General features: G+C 37.1%; 1 protein-coding gene across 4 annotated transcripts in view; it reads left to right on the forward strand.

The window, feature by feature from the left end:
- Nucleotides 1–16,801, forward strand: part of LOC114154134 (electrogenic sodium bicarbonate cotransporter 1) — a 58,500-nt gene that overhangs the window by 38,324 nt on the left and 3,375 nt on the right. For all 4 annotated transcript variants that reach the window (XM_028032946.1, XM_028032947.1, XM_028032948.1 and 1 more), the window contains 18 exons: nt 1,120–1,277; nt 2,158–2,245; nt 2,919–3,073; nt 4,669–4,782; nt 5,305–5,479; nt 5,561–5,694; nt 6,932–7,206; nt 7,974–8,044; nt 8,277–8,462; nt 8,883–8,996; nt 10,150–10,311; nt 11,398–11,576; nt 12,897–12,969; nt 13,600–13,668; nt 13,785–13,958; nt 14,843–14,995; nt 15,611–15,704; nt 16,206–16,285. In XM_028032946.1, coding sequence (XP_027888747.1) covers nt 1,120–1,277; nt 2,158–2,245; nt 2,919–3,073; nt 4,669–4,782; nt 5,305–5,479; nt 5,561–5,694; nt 6,932–7,206; nt 7,974–8,044; nt 8,277–8,462; nt 8,883–8,996; nt 10,150–10,311; nt 11,398–11,576; nt 12,897–12,969; nt 13,600–13,668; nt 13,785–13,958; nt 14,843–14,995; nt 15,611–15,704; nt 16,206–16,249 — 2,418 coding nt within the window. In that variant the 3' untranslated portion in view covers nt 16,250–16,285. The remainder of the gene's footprint in view (nt 1–1,119; nt 1,278–2,157; nt 2,246–2,918; nt 3,074–4,668; nt 4,783–5,304; nt 5,480–5,560; nt 5,695–6,931; nt 7,207–7,973; nt 8,045–8,276; nt 8,463–8,882; nt 8,997–10,149; nt 10,312–11,397; nt 11,577–12,896; nt 12,970–13,599; nt 13,669–13,784; nt 13,959–14,842; nt 14,996–15,610; nt 15,705–16,205; nt 16,286–16,801) is intronic.

Genomic DNA, 16,801 nt, shown 5'->3' on the forward strand with positions numbered 1-16,801 from the left:
AGTTTTAATTGTCCGACTCATTTTATCTTCATGGTGAAACTGCGGTGCCAACATTTTGTTTTGTTAAAAGTAGAGGCTTAAAAATCCTGAAGCCTTTGACTTCCCATTTCTCTCAGTTTATTTATTTAATTTACAGTTTAAAATGAACATGTTGACATCAACAAACATTTTGAATGAAAAGGAGTAGTTGGAAAAAGTTAAGCATCAAAATACAACACAAACAAAGTGTGTATACATATCTATATGAAAAATTATAATAAAGAAAAATTTTTTTTGCAATGATACACTTAACTGAGTTAATATACTTCATTGTGCCTTTTATTAGTTTCTTAAATAGTTTCTTTAGACAGATTTGTTGCATAAACAGAAATACGACATTTAATTTGTTAATTCTGACATTTTACAAGTTAATCTTAAACAACAATTTAATTGTTACTGTTTGGGATTCTATATACGACACATTAAACAGAAAAAAATTAATTTCAAAAACTCGATTAACTAAATAAAGAAAAGATAAATAAGTCAGGATAAAAAAGAAATCTTGACACCACAACAGAAACTAACATCTTCCTCATTTCTGCTGTTGGTGGTTCAACCAATCAGAGCCAAGGAAAATAAATGCTGCTCCTGGATTGGCTGCTTTCCAAACATCAGCCAATAACGTGTCAAGTAGCATAGCTTCCCAAACCTCATTTTCTTTTAAATATTTCAGATATGAACTGCAAAATTGGAATTATTATTACAAAAATCTATGAACCGTGAATCGCGAATGTACGTGGATTCACTGAGCATTTGAAAAGAGTTATTCAACTGAAGTGAACTTTATATTTCCTGATAAGATTTTTATTATTACTGACAAATTGACCAGAAATATATATTTTTTAATTGTGATGATGGATGGGGGCAAGCTCTTTAAATTTAGAAAATAATAATAGAAAGTCAAAATAAATGTAACATTTAATAAATGTTATTAAGCACACAGTGGAAAGACTTAAATATTTCCATAAATGCCAAACCTTCAGAGCCTTTTTTAAACTCCAAGAATCCAACTTATTTGATTGAAATTGTTTAATTTAAGGCAAACTCATTATTTCTTTTGTTTTCTTTTGTTTATTCCAGCTGAAAAACAAGTTTATGAAGAAGTTGCCAAGAGACGCGGAGGCCTCCAACGTTCTGGTGGGGGAGGTGGACTTCCTGGACGCCCCGTTTGTGGCGTTTGTTCGTCTGCAGCAAGCCGTGATGCTGGGAGCGTTGACCGAAGTTCCCGTTCCCACAAGGTGGCCGACATTCAAAAATTAACTCTGAAATATGCAACAGAATCAGGAATTATAACTTTATTTTCACATTAGTTCTACATTTAAGTTTTAATTTCAGTCAAGCAATCAGAAACCAGACAGAAGCATTTAATTATAAAATGTTTTCTCCTTCATTGATTTAGCGCACAGGTGTCCGAAACGTTTTGCAACAGATTTGAACTTTTTTTAGGGGAAAAAATAAAAATTTTTCCACTTAGGGAAAAAAAGGATTCTGACTTTTTTCTCAAAATTCAGATTTATGATCTCTGAAGATTAAAGTCAAAATTCTGAGAAAAAAGGTAAAAACTCTCAGATTAACGTCAGAATTCAGGGAGAAAAAAAATGCAAAAGCGATTCTATTATCAAAATAAACTAAACACACAATATTGAAATGAAACATACTTGAATCTGTAAATCATTTTCGATGGATTCGAGGTTATGAGAACATGATCCAGGTTTCTTTTAATTATATATAGTTTTTTTTTATTTAAGTCCTCCATTTTAGCCTCATTTAGTAAATGGGTTCACCCCAGTTCTACTTTTGAGTAAAAGTTACTGGATGTTTGTGATTCTATGTAGTATCAAATTAAAATAAACGCAAAAAAATGTGATTAATAAGAGATGAATAATTTGTGTCGTTGCTTAAGTTTTCCATTTTAAGATGACTGCATTATTTTTTAATCAGTAAATATTTCATTAATTTGTTTTATGCATATTGCCCCCAACATTCAGGTAAAATAAATCTGTGCTAAACTTTAATTGTGGACAAGGGCCGCACAGATTCATTCCAAGAGCCGCAGATGGCCCCCGCGCCACACTTTGGACACCCCTGAGTAATTCTCTGCTTTGTTTCTCTCTGCAGGTTTTTGTTCATACTGCTTGGACCCAAAGGCAAAGCAAAGTCATATCATGAGATTGGCAGAGCAATCGCCACACTGATGTCCGATGAGGTTAGACTGGCTCATAAATTCACTGAAATTCAATAGTACTTCTTATGTGGTACAAAAGTACTAAATGAGTAAACAAAATGATCTGGAAGATTGCAGCTCAAAGATGTGCTTGAAATTCACTCTGATTAGTAGTTGCCTTCTTCTTTAACAAACTTGATTTTTACTGCAGGTAAGATACTGACTACTGCTGACTAACTCACAGAACCCCCTTTATAAAAAAGCCAAACTGTCCCTTTGAAACAAATAATTTCTTGTAAACTTTGATAAAACTACAGGAGGCCTGCACTTTTATTCCTTTCTCATCCTTTGAAAACAGAAAATATTTTCACTTTTATTTAGAATTATTTGGTCTTAGTCATTTGCCAAGTGCTGTTTACTGAGTGGAAAATCATTTAAATTTTTGCTTCTGTGATAATTAATTGCAAAGCAAACAAATAAAATAAACTCAAAGACCCCTGAGGTAAGAATTTGAGTTGATTAAAGTGATAAAATGGCGTTGCTCTCCACAGTTTTTGGGTTGATTAAATGGGATTAGTTGTTTATTTAGTGTTTGTAAGTCGCTGCTCTCTTTCCCTATTTAGTAATCCTCAGATCTGCTATCACAGTTCACTGGAGTCACATGCTTTCACGTCACACTTTTTCCGCTCCAATACGTCTCTCTGTTTGTTCGCAGGTCTTTCATGATATTGCCTACAAGGCGAAGGACAGGCAGGACCTGCTGGCCGGGATCGATGAGTTCCTGGACGAGGTGATTGTTCTTCCTCCTGGAGAGTGGGACCCCACCATCAGGATAGAGCCTCCCAAATCTCTACCATCCTCTGATAAAAGGTCAAAAATGCATAAAATCACAAAATCTTTAGAGTATTTTTTGCTTCTGTTGCATATAATATCCTCTAATAAACAACAAACAGATTTATGTTTCATTTAGAGTGCCTTGCAAAGGAATTTTTTAGTGGTGGGAGTCTTTTACTATCTCACGACTTAATTCAAAATTATTCGTAATAATTTCTCCTTTAATCTACAGGTGTGTAAAGAATACTTGTGATCTACTGCAATGAGAAACAAATGGAGACATTAAAGTGGCATTTTAAATATTAATCAAGCAATTTTTTTCCTTTTACTCCTTCTTTGCATCCTTTGTTTTGTTTTTACAAAGCGTTTTATTTCTGCAGATGGCAATAGAACCATATTACCATATTATATTGTCAGGACATGGTGACAGTTTTGACAAATATATAGAAAACAAATGTTTATAAAAGCTACAAACTTCAACTTCATTGTAGTAAAACATATTAATATAAAGTACTGTAGTGACGAACTGAATTGCTAGTGTAGGAAAGGTAAGAGGTTCTTAAAGGGGCAAAGGTCAGTTTCCATGGATCAGATGCAAAATCTAATTTCTTTAGTATATGTAGCATTTTCATAACAAATGTAGGTAACACACTTACTGGAAAATACATAATAAACCCTCTTCAAAGTGGATCTATTACCTAAAATTCATATATTTTATGTTTTCATTCTTCCATTTAGGTCTCAAATGCTTCTAAAACAGCCCATTTAAAAAAAATAACACGCAGCCTTTTGTTGGCAATAAGTTTATGTTTTTTGGTGTCTGGAAAATGAGCCTTCTCAAAAACCTGCGGAGTGTTACATCACAAATCAGCAGACACTGCCTGTCACCTAGCAACCCCAGTGAAGCCTAGCCCTGTTACCTAGCAACCTGAGCTGAGCTCCAGCACGACTGGTCAGCAAATTGTACCGCTTTACAATGACTGCTGGAAAAGACAAGTGCTTTGGTGTTGACCATCCAGAAACCACTTGTTGCGTTCTTGTTGGTTGTGCAGGAGGCTCCACTTCCGACATTCAGAGATGTACGGGTGTACAAATGCGCATCCGTTTGCATTTTTAGTCTTTGAGTAGGGGGGCGTGGTCAGCACCAGCTTATTTGGCTTTAAAGTCACAATTCAATCAGACTGAAATCTCATTAACTAAGAATAATTTGTGGAAAAAATATAAGGAACATGTTTTGTGTAGGCCATAGATCTATGCTAACCTGTTCAGGAAGCATAGTAGGTCCTCAGAATGCTGTGTGAGCATGACAGGCTGCAGAATCACCCAAATGCATCCAGCTGCACAGCACACCGTTTAATTATGAAGCTGCCACAGTTTGTATTATATAAACCTGCAGTCAGCACTGATCAATCATGCTATTTAATCACCTAATGTATCAGCATCATCCAACTGAAAACAGGAAGAAAGTAGGTGACATCATGACGGAAAAGGTAGCGGTTAAATCAGGTTGTGTGAGCAGCTTCAGTGGGCCAAAAGTTGACCTAAATCAAATAAATAATTCCAGGCGGCTTTGTGTTAGTCAGATGTTGCACTATCACAGCAGCAACTGGAGAAACTTATTTCCGTTTTAGGAAAAACATGTACGCAGGAGGAGATTCCCAGATGAACGGAGACATGCCTCATGATGGCGGTCATGGAGGAGGAGGCGGGCACGCTACGGGGGACGAGCTGAAGAAGACAGGAAGGTATAAAAATGAACATTATTGAGGTTTATATGGATAACCTTTTATTTCTTAGATTGTATGCTGCAAAAACACAAAATCTTACCAAGTATGTTAGTCTAGTTTCTACCGAAAATATCTTAGTAAACTTGAAACAAGACAAAACTAACTTTTCAGCAAAATATAGCAGCTTGTTTTAAGTCAATAATTCCTTAATAATCACGAAAAGGTTTTTGTTCCATTGGCAGATTGTTTAACTTATAACATGAGAAAAATGTCTTGTTATGAGTGAATTAGACAAGACATTTTCCCCATGTTTTTAGTGAAGTAATTTGCCAATGAAACCAGTAGTTTTTCATCAGTATTAAAGAATTATTGGCTTAAAACTGGTTTCTATATGTTGCTGAACAGTTACTTGTAAATTAGTTTTCTTATTTCAAAGATATTTGCTGTAGATACTAGACTAAAGTATTTGGTAAGATTTTTTGTTTTTGCAGTGTAATTAAGAATCTCATCCCGTTATTAAGTCAGTTTTTTTGCCGTCAGGTTTTGTGGTGGTCTCCTTCTTGACATCAAGAGAAAAGCGCCTTTCTTTATCAGTGACTTCACCGACGCTCTAAACATTCAGGCCCTGTCGGCCATTTTGTTTATTTACCTGGGAACTGTGACGAACGCCATCACCTTCGGTGGTCTGCTGGGGGACGCTACAGAAAACATGCAGGTCAGAGCGCGTTTTTAACCAACATGTGTCAACCAAACTGTCTGATTTCCTGTTTTTAAACCTCCCTCTCCATGTTTGCAGGGTGTGCTGGAGAGTTTTCTGGGCACTGCCATCACTGGTGGCGTTTTCTGCTTGTTGGGGGGTCAGCCTCTCATTATTCTGAGCAGCACCGGTCCGGTTCTGGTGTTTGAAAGGCTTCTCTTTAACTTCAGCAGGTAAGTTTTGCATCTCCTCAGTCTACCTCTGAATTAGAGTTTTAAGAAATATGAAAAAAGATGTTAGTCTTGTTAAGAAAGTTTTGTAGTTAACTGTCTTGTAATTAAACAAAGTAAATCAAATTTATCTTCATCATGTTGGAAAGAAATCTCAACTTAGAGGGTAAACATGAACGAAAACTCACCAAACTTTACCAAAAATTGTTCCCCTGGTTTAAATTTTAGTATTTTTGATTGAATTAAAAATGGCCCTGACTAAACAGCTCTACAGCGCCCCCTAATGTGAGACAGGCCAACTGGTAAATAGTAGGGAGCTGAAGTTTGGGACGTATGTAGAACCCTGTGAAACAATAAAAAACCCGACAGGAAGTCAGCCATTTTGGGTCAAAAGGTAATTTTTGCACTTTTTTACGTTTATGATTTAGTACCAATTACATTTATTAAATAAAAATGTTCCGATATGGAAGAAATATGCCTATGCTACACAAAGACACGTTGCCATAGCAACTGATAACGCCACTCTATTTATCAGGATTCAACACAAAAACACACTCAAACATTTCCCACACAAAGAACAGAATATTCATGTTCATTTTGTGATCATTAATAAGTGATCGCTGTAGTAGATTAGCTATTCCTGCTATTAGCTAATCTTACACTGCAGTGACTGATTAGCTACCGCTGCTATCAGCTAATCTAACACAGTTGTAGTACATTAGCTACTACTACTATTAGCTAATCTTAACACTGTAGTGACTGATTAGCTACCGTTGCTATCAGCTAATCCAACAGAGTTGTGGTAGATTAGCTAATTTAAACACCTGCTCTACTGATGAACTGTCAGAGTTGTTGTTTAGGTCACCTTTTTAAAAACTTTGTAACTGAAACAAAATGCACAGAATCCCACAGCACATTAAGATTGTCAAAGTCAAGCTAGCATAACTGACCTACTTTCCTTTCCCTCAATATTTGTTTTTAAATTTAAACTTTTTCCTGACCTTGTTATCTAGTTGTAGTGTTGTTATTAGTTATTAGCAAAGCACTGCATCACTTTTTGTTTTACATATCATGCAGACATTTAAGATTTAGCTCATTATATTTCCAACTTAGCAGCTAAGACCAATGCTCGTCATTGTTAGCGAGCAGCTTTTTGCTCTCCACTGGGAAATGGGGGAGGGATCTCCATGTCGTGAACTTCTCTGGTTTTGACAGTGTTTTGGGTCTTTTTTCTACTCAGGGATAACGATTTCGACTACATGGAGTTCCGGCTGTGGATCGGCCTGTGGTCGGCGTTCTTCTGCCTGGTGCTCGTTGCCACTGACGCCAGCTTCCTGGTGAAGTACTTCACCCGCTTCACGGAGGAGGGCTTCTCCTGTCTCATCAGCTTCATCTTTATCTACGATGCCTTCAAGAAGATGATCAAATTAGCTCACCACTACCCCATCAACTCAGTGTACAGCACGGAAAACATCACGCGGTACGGATGTCTCTGCATGGGCCCCACGCTTTCAGGTGAGCCGTGCGTTTCATCTACAGATTTTACATCAGACGAATTTCACTCACAGGAAATTAACTCTTTGGAGGGAATAAAAATACAGATTTTAGGCTTTTTTTTTTTGCTTTAAAATTTCTTTTAAAATGGCAGTAAAGTTCCCCCCCCCCACCGTCTTCAAATTAAACAAACTTGGTTTCAATTGATGTTGCGCAAACATTTAACTATACTATGAACTATAGACTATATATAGACTATAAACATCTTATATAATTTTTTATGTTAATAGACGTTAACATAAAATATTATATTTTATATTAATAATAAAGTAACAATTATTTTATGAATTATAATAGCAAATTATAATAATAATAATGATTTAAATAAAATGTTATGTTAATAAAATATTTTTTTATATTTAAGAAATATTAATAAATATTTCCAAAGGTCATTAAAGGTCAGCCAGACGCCACAAATTTACAAAATCAAACAAAAAAAAGTGCCAATTAATTGTGTTACATTTGTATAGCAAAATGTTTTGTGTGTGCCATTTGTTGTTCTTTTTTTTAAACATCATTAATAAAAATTTATCAAGTTGATTTATCAAAATTCTTATAAGAATTTTGTTTAATAATAAATAGTGAAGAATATGATAAATACCCATTCCTTCTTTCCAGGTGCCTAAACCTGTGAATAGTGAATAGATTAGGAAAGTAAAACACACAGATTAGTTGCTATTTAAATGTTTTATAGAAATAAAAACAACTTTTTGTCGTGTGTTTGGCAGAAAATGAGACGGAGCTGCTAGACGATCCTTTAGAAGACACGTCAGTGTGGTACATGAACTACACAGGCCTGGTGAGTTTTTCTTGCATTTAAATCCACATTCTAGGAAAAATGTTAAACATTAAATGAAATGAATAGATAATGTCTGATGTTAAACTTCAGTTTTTCTGTACAAACATTTTCCAGAAGCACTGATCAACCTGATGGACTTTATCCAGTGTTTAATTCTTGTAATTAGGTGAAAATTATGCCTGGTGATTGAGTGTGTGTGGCATAATTACGGTGTTTTATTTGTTGTGTTCAGCCACCAAACCGCTCATGGTCGAGCCTCACCATGTCAGAGTGTTTAATGTACAAAGGAGAGCTGGTGGGAGAGGCGTGTGGCTACGTCCCAGACATCACCCTCATGTCCTTCATCCTCTTCTTTGGTACCTACACCACCTCCATGTGTCTTAAGAAGTTCAAAACAAGCCCCTTTTTCCCCACCACTGTGAGTACTGCCACCTCAACTTTTGTTAAATTGAGATGTTGTGGTTTTGCATTTCATTTGCATCATACTAAGAATATAGCAAGAAACAAAAACAAAACAGGGTGGACATGTCGGTGTTCCCGTGGCGCCCACAGAAAATTTTCACATGCGTTGCCAGACGAGGCCAGTAGAGAAGATTTGTGTGGCACAAAATGAATTAAAAACAAAGAAGGAATTAAAAAATACACAAAACAGGAGTTTTTAAAGAGACAGAAGCCCAATTTCAAGGTGTTAAACTAGGAAGTTGAAGTCATATTTGATATATATAAAATTTTTATAACAACTAAAGTTAACATAGTTACTTGATTTTATGAAGTGGCGCCATGTGGCTGGAAAACACAGAACTGCCCCTTTAATAGAGCATCTTTTCCTCCCAACCAGGTGAGGAAACTCATCAGTGACTTCGCCATCATCTTGGCCATCCTTATCTTTTGTGGAGTTGATATTTTCGTGGGAGTTGACACTCCTAAACTTATCGTGCCAACCGAATTTAAGGTCTGCTTTTTTAATTATTATTATTATTTGAAGTGATCCACGATTAGTTGAACATGTTGGCCTAAATATGTTGTCATTTTCTTATTAACTAAAAAATTTGTGGTATGCCAAAACTCATAATTACTTCAAAAATATGAATCTTTTGTTATATTTTTCACCCTTGGAGGTCGGCATTTTTTCACAGATGGGTTGATGACGTCAACCCATCTGTGCTGAAGTCTACAGAGTAAACACAGGAAGGCTAACTGTACCCGAGTAGCGGTTTATCATATTGCGTTAACTGGAGTAATTTTAGATAATGCCACACTGTGTCACTGTTGGCTGTAATGTGAGGTGAATCTGGACTGCATCCCACATGAAAAAAAAGAAGAAAATTTATAGCCGAACACGGCTTCCGAAGGACCTACATTTGTGCTCTCAACATTTCTTTCCAGAAGACTTTGTCATTTGTAAGAGCAAAACTGAAGAAGACTCTAACAGGTGATTGTTAGCTTAACAAGCTAAAAACAAATGCAGTTCTTATCCACAAAATGCCTAAAACCTGGGAGGAGCATCATTGACAGGCAGAGCTGGAAGCACTTTAAAATGCTAACGGAGCTAATGCTACTGCTGCCGGTGCTGAATATGAAACCACTGATCCGCCTGGACTCTAAACAACTGTTACTGGACCAGAACTACTTACCAGATCACACAGTTTAACCAGAGGTATCATTCATTGTTTCATTTTTGAAGATGATGGCAGCAGCAACACCAGCAGCTCCAACTTTGTCCTGTTCCTCGTTTTGGTCCTCCTCATCTTCATCACCTCTTGTGATTTCTACATTCCCATTGATTTCAACGCACTTCGGTTCAAATTAAAAAAGCCTAAAGACCTTACTCATTGTGGGGAGCTAGGGCACTTGAATCAAGTAGACGTCACTTACCAGAATGCATTGCAGCGTGAACAAGATGGCGACGTTCGTGTGAAGATAATTTAACTAAACAGCCTATTATTACTGTATTGTTTTTATATCTAAATTAAAGCCTGTTGTTACAACTAATCGTGGATCCCTAAAAGGTGAACAAAAAAAAGACAAGATGCTAAATTTATAAGAGTCAGATGTCATATTTGTAAAACAACATGGTGGATCCTTTTATTTTTCTCTCTCTGCAGCCAACAAGCCCGAAGCGGGGTTGGTTTGTGCCCCCGTTTGGAGGAAACCCCTGGTGGGTCTACCTGGCCTCCGCCCTGCCTGCTCTCCTCGTCACCATCTTGATCTTCATGGACCAACAGATCACCGCTGTGATTGTCAACAGGAAGGAGCACAAGCTAAAGGTGACATCACAAACCGTCCTTACAGAAAGTGTCAAGCTTCTGTTAAGATTATTTCCAATAATAAGCAAATCCAGGCTAAATTCACCCTGTAGGTGAAAATCGTTCTCAGGGAAGTGAGAGATGTTTCATATGAGTGACTGCACCTTTCTCAGGTCCAAATGTAACCGCTGGCCGGTTTTAAATAGAAGCTGAGTCAATATTTATTTCTGTTTTATATTTAGATTTAAGGCCGCACAGTGGCGCAGTTGGTAGCACTGTTGCCTTGCAGCAAGAAGGTCCTGGGTTCGATTCCCGGCCGGGGTCTTTCTGCGTGGAGTTTGCATGTTCTCCCTGTGCATGCGTGGGTTCTCTCCGGGTACTCCGGCTTCCTCCCACAGTCCAAAAACATGACTGTCAGGTCAATTGGTTTCTCTAAATTCTCCCTAGGTGTGAGTGTGTGTGTGCATGGTTGTTTGTCCTGTATGTCTCTGTGTTGCCCTGCGACAGACTGGCGACCTGTCCAGGGCGTACCCCGCCTCTCGCCCGGAACGTAGCTGGAGATGGGCACCAGCAACCCTCCCGACCCCATTAGGGACAAGGGTGAACAGAAAATGGATGGATGGATGGATGGATTTAGATTTAATATTTATGGGTACAAACATGTGGACAAAATCATTTTTAGTCTTTTCTAGAAGTACCAGCATTTTTGTGCTGGCCTGTTTCATTAGTTTTCACTGAAAAAACACAAAACCTAGTGCAAATATTTTAGTACATTTGAAATAAGACAAAATAAACTAACAAGTTACATTTCAGCAACATACATGTGCTTTTTTAAAGCCAATATTTTCTTAATATTGATTTAAATATTGATTATTTCACTTATAACATGGAAAAATGTCTTGTTATAAGTGAATTAATCTGCCAATTGAATAAGTACAGTTTCAAAATCTTTAAAAGTCCAACATTATTAAGGCCACAGATAATTGTCTGTTGCTGACTTGATCACGAAGGCCTTTAGCATGGATTTAGGTCCGTGTCCGTCTGCAGCTGCACTGTCCGTGTCCGAGCGTGCTCTCGACCTTTGACCCTGTTTGTTGTCTGGAACAGAAAGGGGCAGGTTACCATCTGGATCTGTTCTGGGTGGCGGTTCTGTTGGTGGTTTGCTCCTTCATGGGCCTGCCGTGGTATGTGGCCGCCACCGTCATCTCCATCGCCCACATCGACAGTCTGAAGATGGAAACGGAAACGTCGGCGCCGGGAGAGCAGCCCAAGTTCCTGGGAGTGAGGTGAGAATGAACGGAGCCGCCAAAATAAAAGTACAGCCATTTGTAAAGATACACAGTAGTTTTCAAAGTCAGATTTTCACTAATTATTATTTCATTTATAAATATCACAGTTTCAGACTTCATATACAATTAGCAAGCAAAAATATTTAGCTTATATACTTAATATTTGGCTCCAGTTCAAGCTGAAAATTTAGTTTGCAAGCCAAAAACATAGCTAGATATTTAATAACAAGTTAAGTTAGCAAGGTAGATATTTAGCTCTGAGCTAAATATTTAGTTAGTTAAATATAGATAGAATATAGTTTACTGATCCTCAAACAGAAATTGCTTATTTGTTCACAAGCTACTCCATTCAAAGTGTTAAACATTAGTAAATATTAGTAAATTTATATTTTTACTATAATCTAAAAATAACCTTAAGTGGTATAAACGTTTTAAAAAATTTAGATAGCAAGTTAAATATTTAGTTTGTAAGCTAAATATTTATCTTGAAACTGTGCAATAAATAAATGAATAACATGATGAAAATATGAACCTCATTTTTTTCCTCTTGTGACAAGTTAAATAACCCAGATTAATGGCGTTAGTTTTTGAGTGTATAACTTTACAAACTCATAAAAGGTTTGGTCTCTTCTGGCCTGAGCTTCTTGTTCTGTTGTTGTTCCTCCTGCTTGGCTTCTGATCGCGATTCAACTTTTAAATTCAAAGCATGCATCAGTGATTTAAAGCCCGGGTCACAGCAATCATTCACCCGGGGTGTTTAGGAGAAATTTGTCTACTCAGTCTAATCTGTTCTAAAAGGTTTTAAAAGGTCAAACCGAATGGACACTTTTACAGAAAGTTATTGTTGGATTTTGAAACCTGGTTGATCATAAACACAACACATTCATCTTAATTAAACAGACTGAACAAGAACAATTCGATTCTTCCTTCCTTGGATAATTTAGATTTTTAAAACATTACTTTGCTGTGGATCTGTGTGGTTTTGCCTTCAGACTTCCTCAGTGGCTAAGCTAACACGTTTCTTCCTGTGTTCGGATGGTTTGTGTTTTGTTTTCATATCTGTACGCCGCCCTCTTCGCCCCCTGATGTGGCAGCTGAGCTAATAAACTGCCGTACAGCGTCACAGTGAAACATCCCAACCGGTTTTGAACTTTACAAACAATGTTTGCTTTTCCAAATATAATGTTTTTGAAATGTATGTCGCGTTACCATTACTGTTACTGTCAGAATTTTATTGTTAATGAGGAAAACGAGTTCAGTTATTGAGGTTTTAAAGCTTTTAGCTTTGCGACGTTCCTTTTCTGTCCTGTTTTGCAGAGAGCAGAGGGTCACTGGAGTGTTGGTGTTCATGCTGACAGGACTGTCTGTGTTCATGTCTCCAATTTTAAAGGTAATTTACTAAATAATTTGCAGCAGCAACACTTACTTTGGTAGAGTGTTCTCTTAAAGGGGCAGTTTTATGTAAAATCAACTTCTTTTTAGCTTTACATCATATTTTTATGTTATTTCATACATGGAGTGTTGCTTTGATTTTTTTTCGTGCATGTTTGAGAAAGCCTTTAATCTCCATAGCAACCACTCAGCTGTGCAAAACGCCTAGCTGGACCTAGCCCCACCACAGTAAGAGCTGGAGCTTTTAAAGAGACAGGAGCCCAATTTCAAGCTATCAGATTATTCATATTTGATGTTTGTATCATTTTTATAACAACTGAAAGTATCATAGTTATATGATTGTGCTATAAAATGGTTCTATGTGTCTGGAAAACACATAATAATCTTTAACTGAGAAATGTTTAGGTGATGACTTCCTGACGGTGGAGTTGGAAATTCTTAAAGAGACAGAGGCCCAGTTTCAATGTGTTAAATTGCAAAGTCAAATAATTTTTTATAATAACTGAAGGTAACATAGTTTCTTATTTGTGCTATAAAATGATTTTATGTGCCAGAAAAATACATAACACAGCCCCTTTAAAGCCGTTTTTACTGTATATTTATGCACATTTTGCTTATGCACATCTAGTTTATCCCCATGCCGGTCCTGTATGGAGTCTTCTTATACATGGGAGTTGCTTCTCTTAATGGAGTTCAGGTAAATTTCTTTAATTTTAATTCCATAAAAGCCGTACCTGTTGTTTTATCAGCCACCAGTGTACCTTCTGATTGGTGTGATAACTCGGGCCTGTATTTGTTTTGACTCTTGCTTAGTTTATGGACCGGCTGAAGCTGCTGCTGATGCCGGCCAAGCATCAGCCGGACCTGGTTTACCTGAGGCACGTTCCCCTCAGGAAAGTCCACCTCTTCACCTTCATCCAGATCCTCTGCTTGGCTCTGCTCTGGATCCTCAAGTCCACCGTGGCGGCCATCATTTTCCCCGTCATGGTAAAGAAAACCTGTTCACGCTCGATCCACAGAAGGCTTTACCATTATAGACGGATCAAAAAAGATGCAAAAATACCAGATTAGTAATGATTTAGGTTTTTAATTAGTTATTTTGGTAATAGATGCTTTAGTTAAAACTGTACCAGCTAGGGATGCAATTAAAAATTGGCATATTCTGCTGATTTTTGATTTAACCACTTAAATACGTTAAAAGGTGCAAATGGACAATTAATTCCTTTTTTAGATAAGAAAATTAAAATGTTATTGCCTAAGTGGCAATAATACATCATTCCTCTAGTGAACGCTTGATCATCTGCAGCTACCATCAATATGTGAAACGGTCAGTCCTTTCTGCTTGACTTAGCAGTGCTGATTATTTTTCCAATTAATCAATTAATAATTGAATAGGAGATTTTTTTTTTTTTTTACAGAATTTGAACCAGGTGAAGCTAACAAAGCCATTTAAGGAGTTCTAGGCAGAAGATATTTACAGATAAAGAAGGTTTTTGATCTTAAATGGAAAATGTACAGTATATATATTTTGTTCATTTTTGGCTTATTTGTGCTCCGAGTATTTAATTCTGTCAGAAAATGGCATTTTTTCAGTGTGTACACTCCAGTTGATTATTAATTGATTACTGATTAGTTGATAATTATTCCAGTAATTGATTAATCATGATTAATCTGATTAATCGTTTCAGTCTTACTGCTCTGAGTTTGATATTATTTCTGCAACATGGTTTTTTTTGAGTCTGTACACTCCAGTTAGCGATTAATCAAAATTAGTTGACAATTATTTCAGTCATCGATTAATCACGATTAATCTGATTAGTCCGATCGTTTCAGTCCCAGCCTCCTGTAACCTGAGTTTCCGACGTTTCCAGATTCTTGCTCTGGTTGCTGTCAGGAAAGCCATGGACTACATGTTCTCCCAGCACGACCTGAGCTTCCTGGACGACGTCATTCCAGAGAAAGACAAGAAGAAGAAGGAGGATGAGAAGAAGAAATGTGGCAGCGTGGACAGTGATGGTGAAGATGTAAGAGTTTAGCTTCAGGATGTAAAACAGTTTTGGTTTTTTTCACTGTTTCTGTTTCTGTGGAGCTCAGATTCTGGATTCCCCCCTTTGCAGGACAGAGAGTTTGACGACGGCGTATTAGGGCTAAGAGAATAAAAAAATTAATTAAAAAGAAAAGTCAAAATGTTGCAAAAGAAAAAAATGTTGTATGAGAAAACCACGAGAACAAAATTATAACCTTACTAAGATAAAGTCAAAATAATATGAGAAAAAGGTGAAAATGGTCAAATAATAAACTCATTTTACAAGATTAAAGTCACAATATTAGTAGAATGAGATAATTTGATGACTTAAAATAGTGATTTTATGATACCTGCTACACACACACAAAAATAAATCCTTAAAATAAGAAATGTTGAGCATCTTGTGAAGCTATACTTTGGTATCGGTTTTACAAATAGGACGTAATTTATCTTTTAACACATCAGGTTATTATCAGTAGCAGGACTGACACAATTTGCAAACGCTTCTATTTTAAAGAAAGAACCAAACGGACTGGACGGGCTGACCATGTCAGATCCTGATAACTCTTTCCAGCCAGTTCCTGTCTCAGGATGTGTTTCCTCTCTCCAACAGTCTGACTATCCTTACAATGAGAATGTTCCCAATATTAAAATTCCCATGGACATCATGGAGAAGGAGCCCTTCTTAGGTGATAAGGCCAGTGACAGTGAGTAAACCGCCACCGCCTGGAGGAAAAAATAAATCTGCCTCCTCCTGACTGTCTCTGCTCTGCTTCATAACGATGACCCGTCTTTACACAAACGTTGGGTTTTTCACTCTTTTCTTTTACTTTTTTTATTTTCTGCATTCGTCTTGTCTCTGAAAAATGCATGAAATCTACTCACCGCTTCAGATTATGGTGTCTTAAGCTTTTTTCCCCCCACCTTCTAATTTAATTTCTGGCTCTAATGTTCTTCTAATGGCCTCTGCTGTTAGACGACTCTGATCATAAATCAAGCTTTTCTCTAAAACTGCAAAGTTTCCCATGAATCAGCAGGTTTAAAACTAACAACTAACATTTTGCCTCTTTTCTCCTCTCAGGCTGAAAGCATTTGTAATTGTTGCATGCTTGCCCTGGAATGAAAACCTGCAAAATCCTTCAAGCTGAGTAAATGAACAGTTCATTTTGAATCATTCCTTATTAAAGCAGCTGTTTTCTTTTCCTCAGGAGAGAAGCCCCTGTCATTCCTTGATCGACACACATCGTGCTGAGCAGCTCCGCTTCTACCAGGACAGCTACTTATCCAGGTGAGACGGGAAAAACAGAGTGAGAACGGAAAAGATGAGCAGAAAAACAAAATGAAACTCAGCTGCAGCTGACTCCTGTTTTGACTTGGTGGCAGTGGTGCTTGTAAAAGGTCATGGAACAGCTAACGTACAATTATTGGCCTGATCTTTAAAGGTCAGATCGGCGGATTAGCTAACCCAGGGCTAAGTGAATTTTTCAACAAGAAGCAGGTCGACAGGCGCCATGCCTGGGACTCTGTCTGTAGACGGCAATGAACTTCTGCAGCTTCTCCAGAAAACCTCCTGCAGAGTGTCAGTCCTCTGCAGAGACATTAGAGACATGAGAACCAATCCTGTTTTTACTTTGTTGTCCAAATGTGACTAATGTTTGATTTTTTTTGTCCAAATCCAATCTATATCTAACTTTTTCTGTTCAAATATAATCTATTCCCAACTTTATTTTTTAGTTCAAATGCAAAATACTTCTGACTTTTTTGTGCAAATGTGACCCATATCTGACTTTTCTTCATCAAAATG

This window comes from Xiphophorus couchianus, chromosome 12 (assembly GCF_001444195.1).
Source record: "Xiphophorus couchianus chromosome 12, X_couchianus-1.0, whole genome shotgun sequence".
NCBI classification, from domain to species: Eukaryota; Metazoa; Chordata; class Actinopteri; order Cyprinodontiformes; family Poeciliidae; genus Xiphophorus; species Xiphophorus couchianus.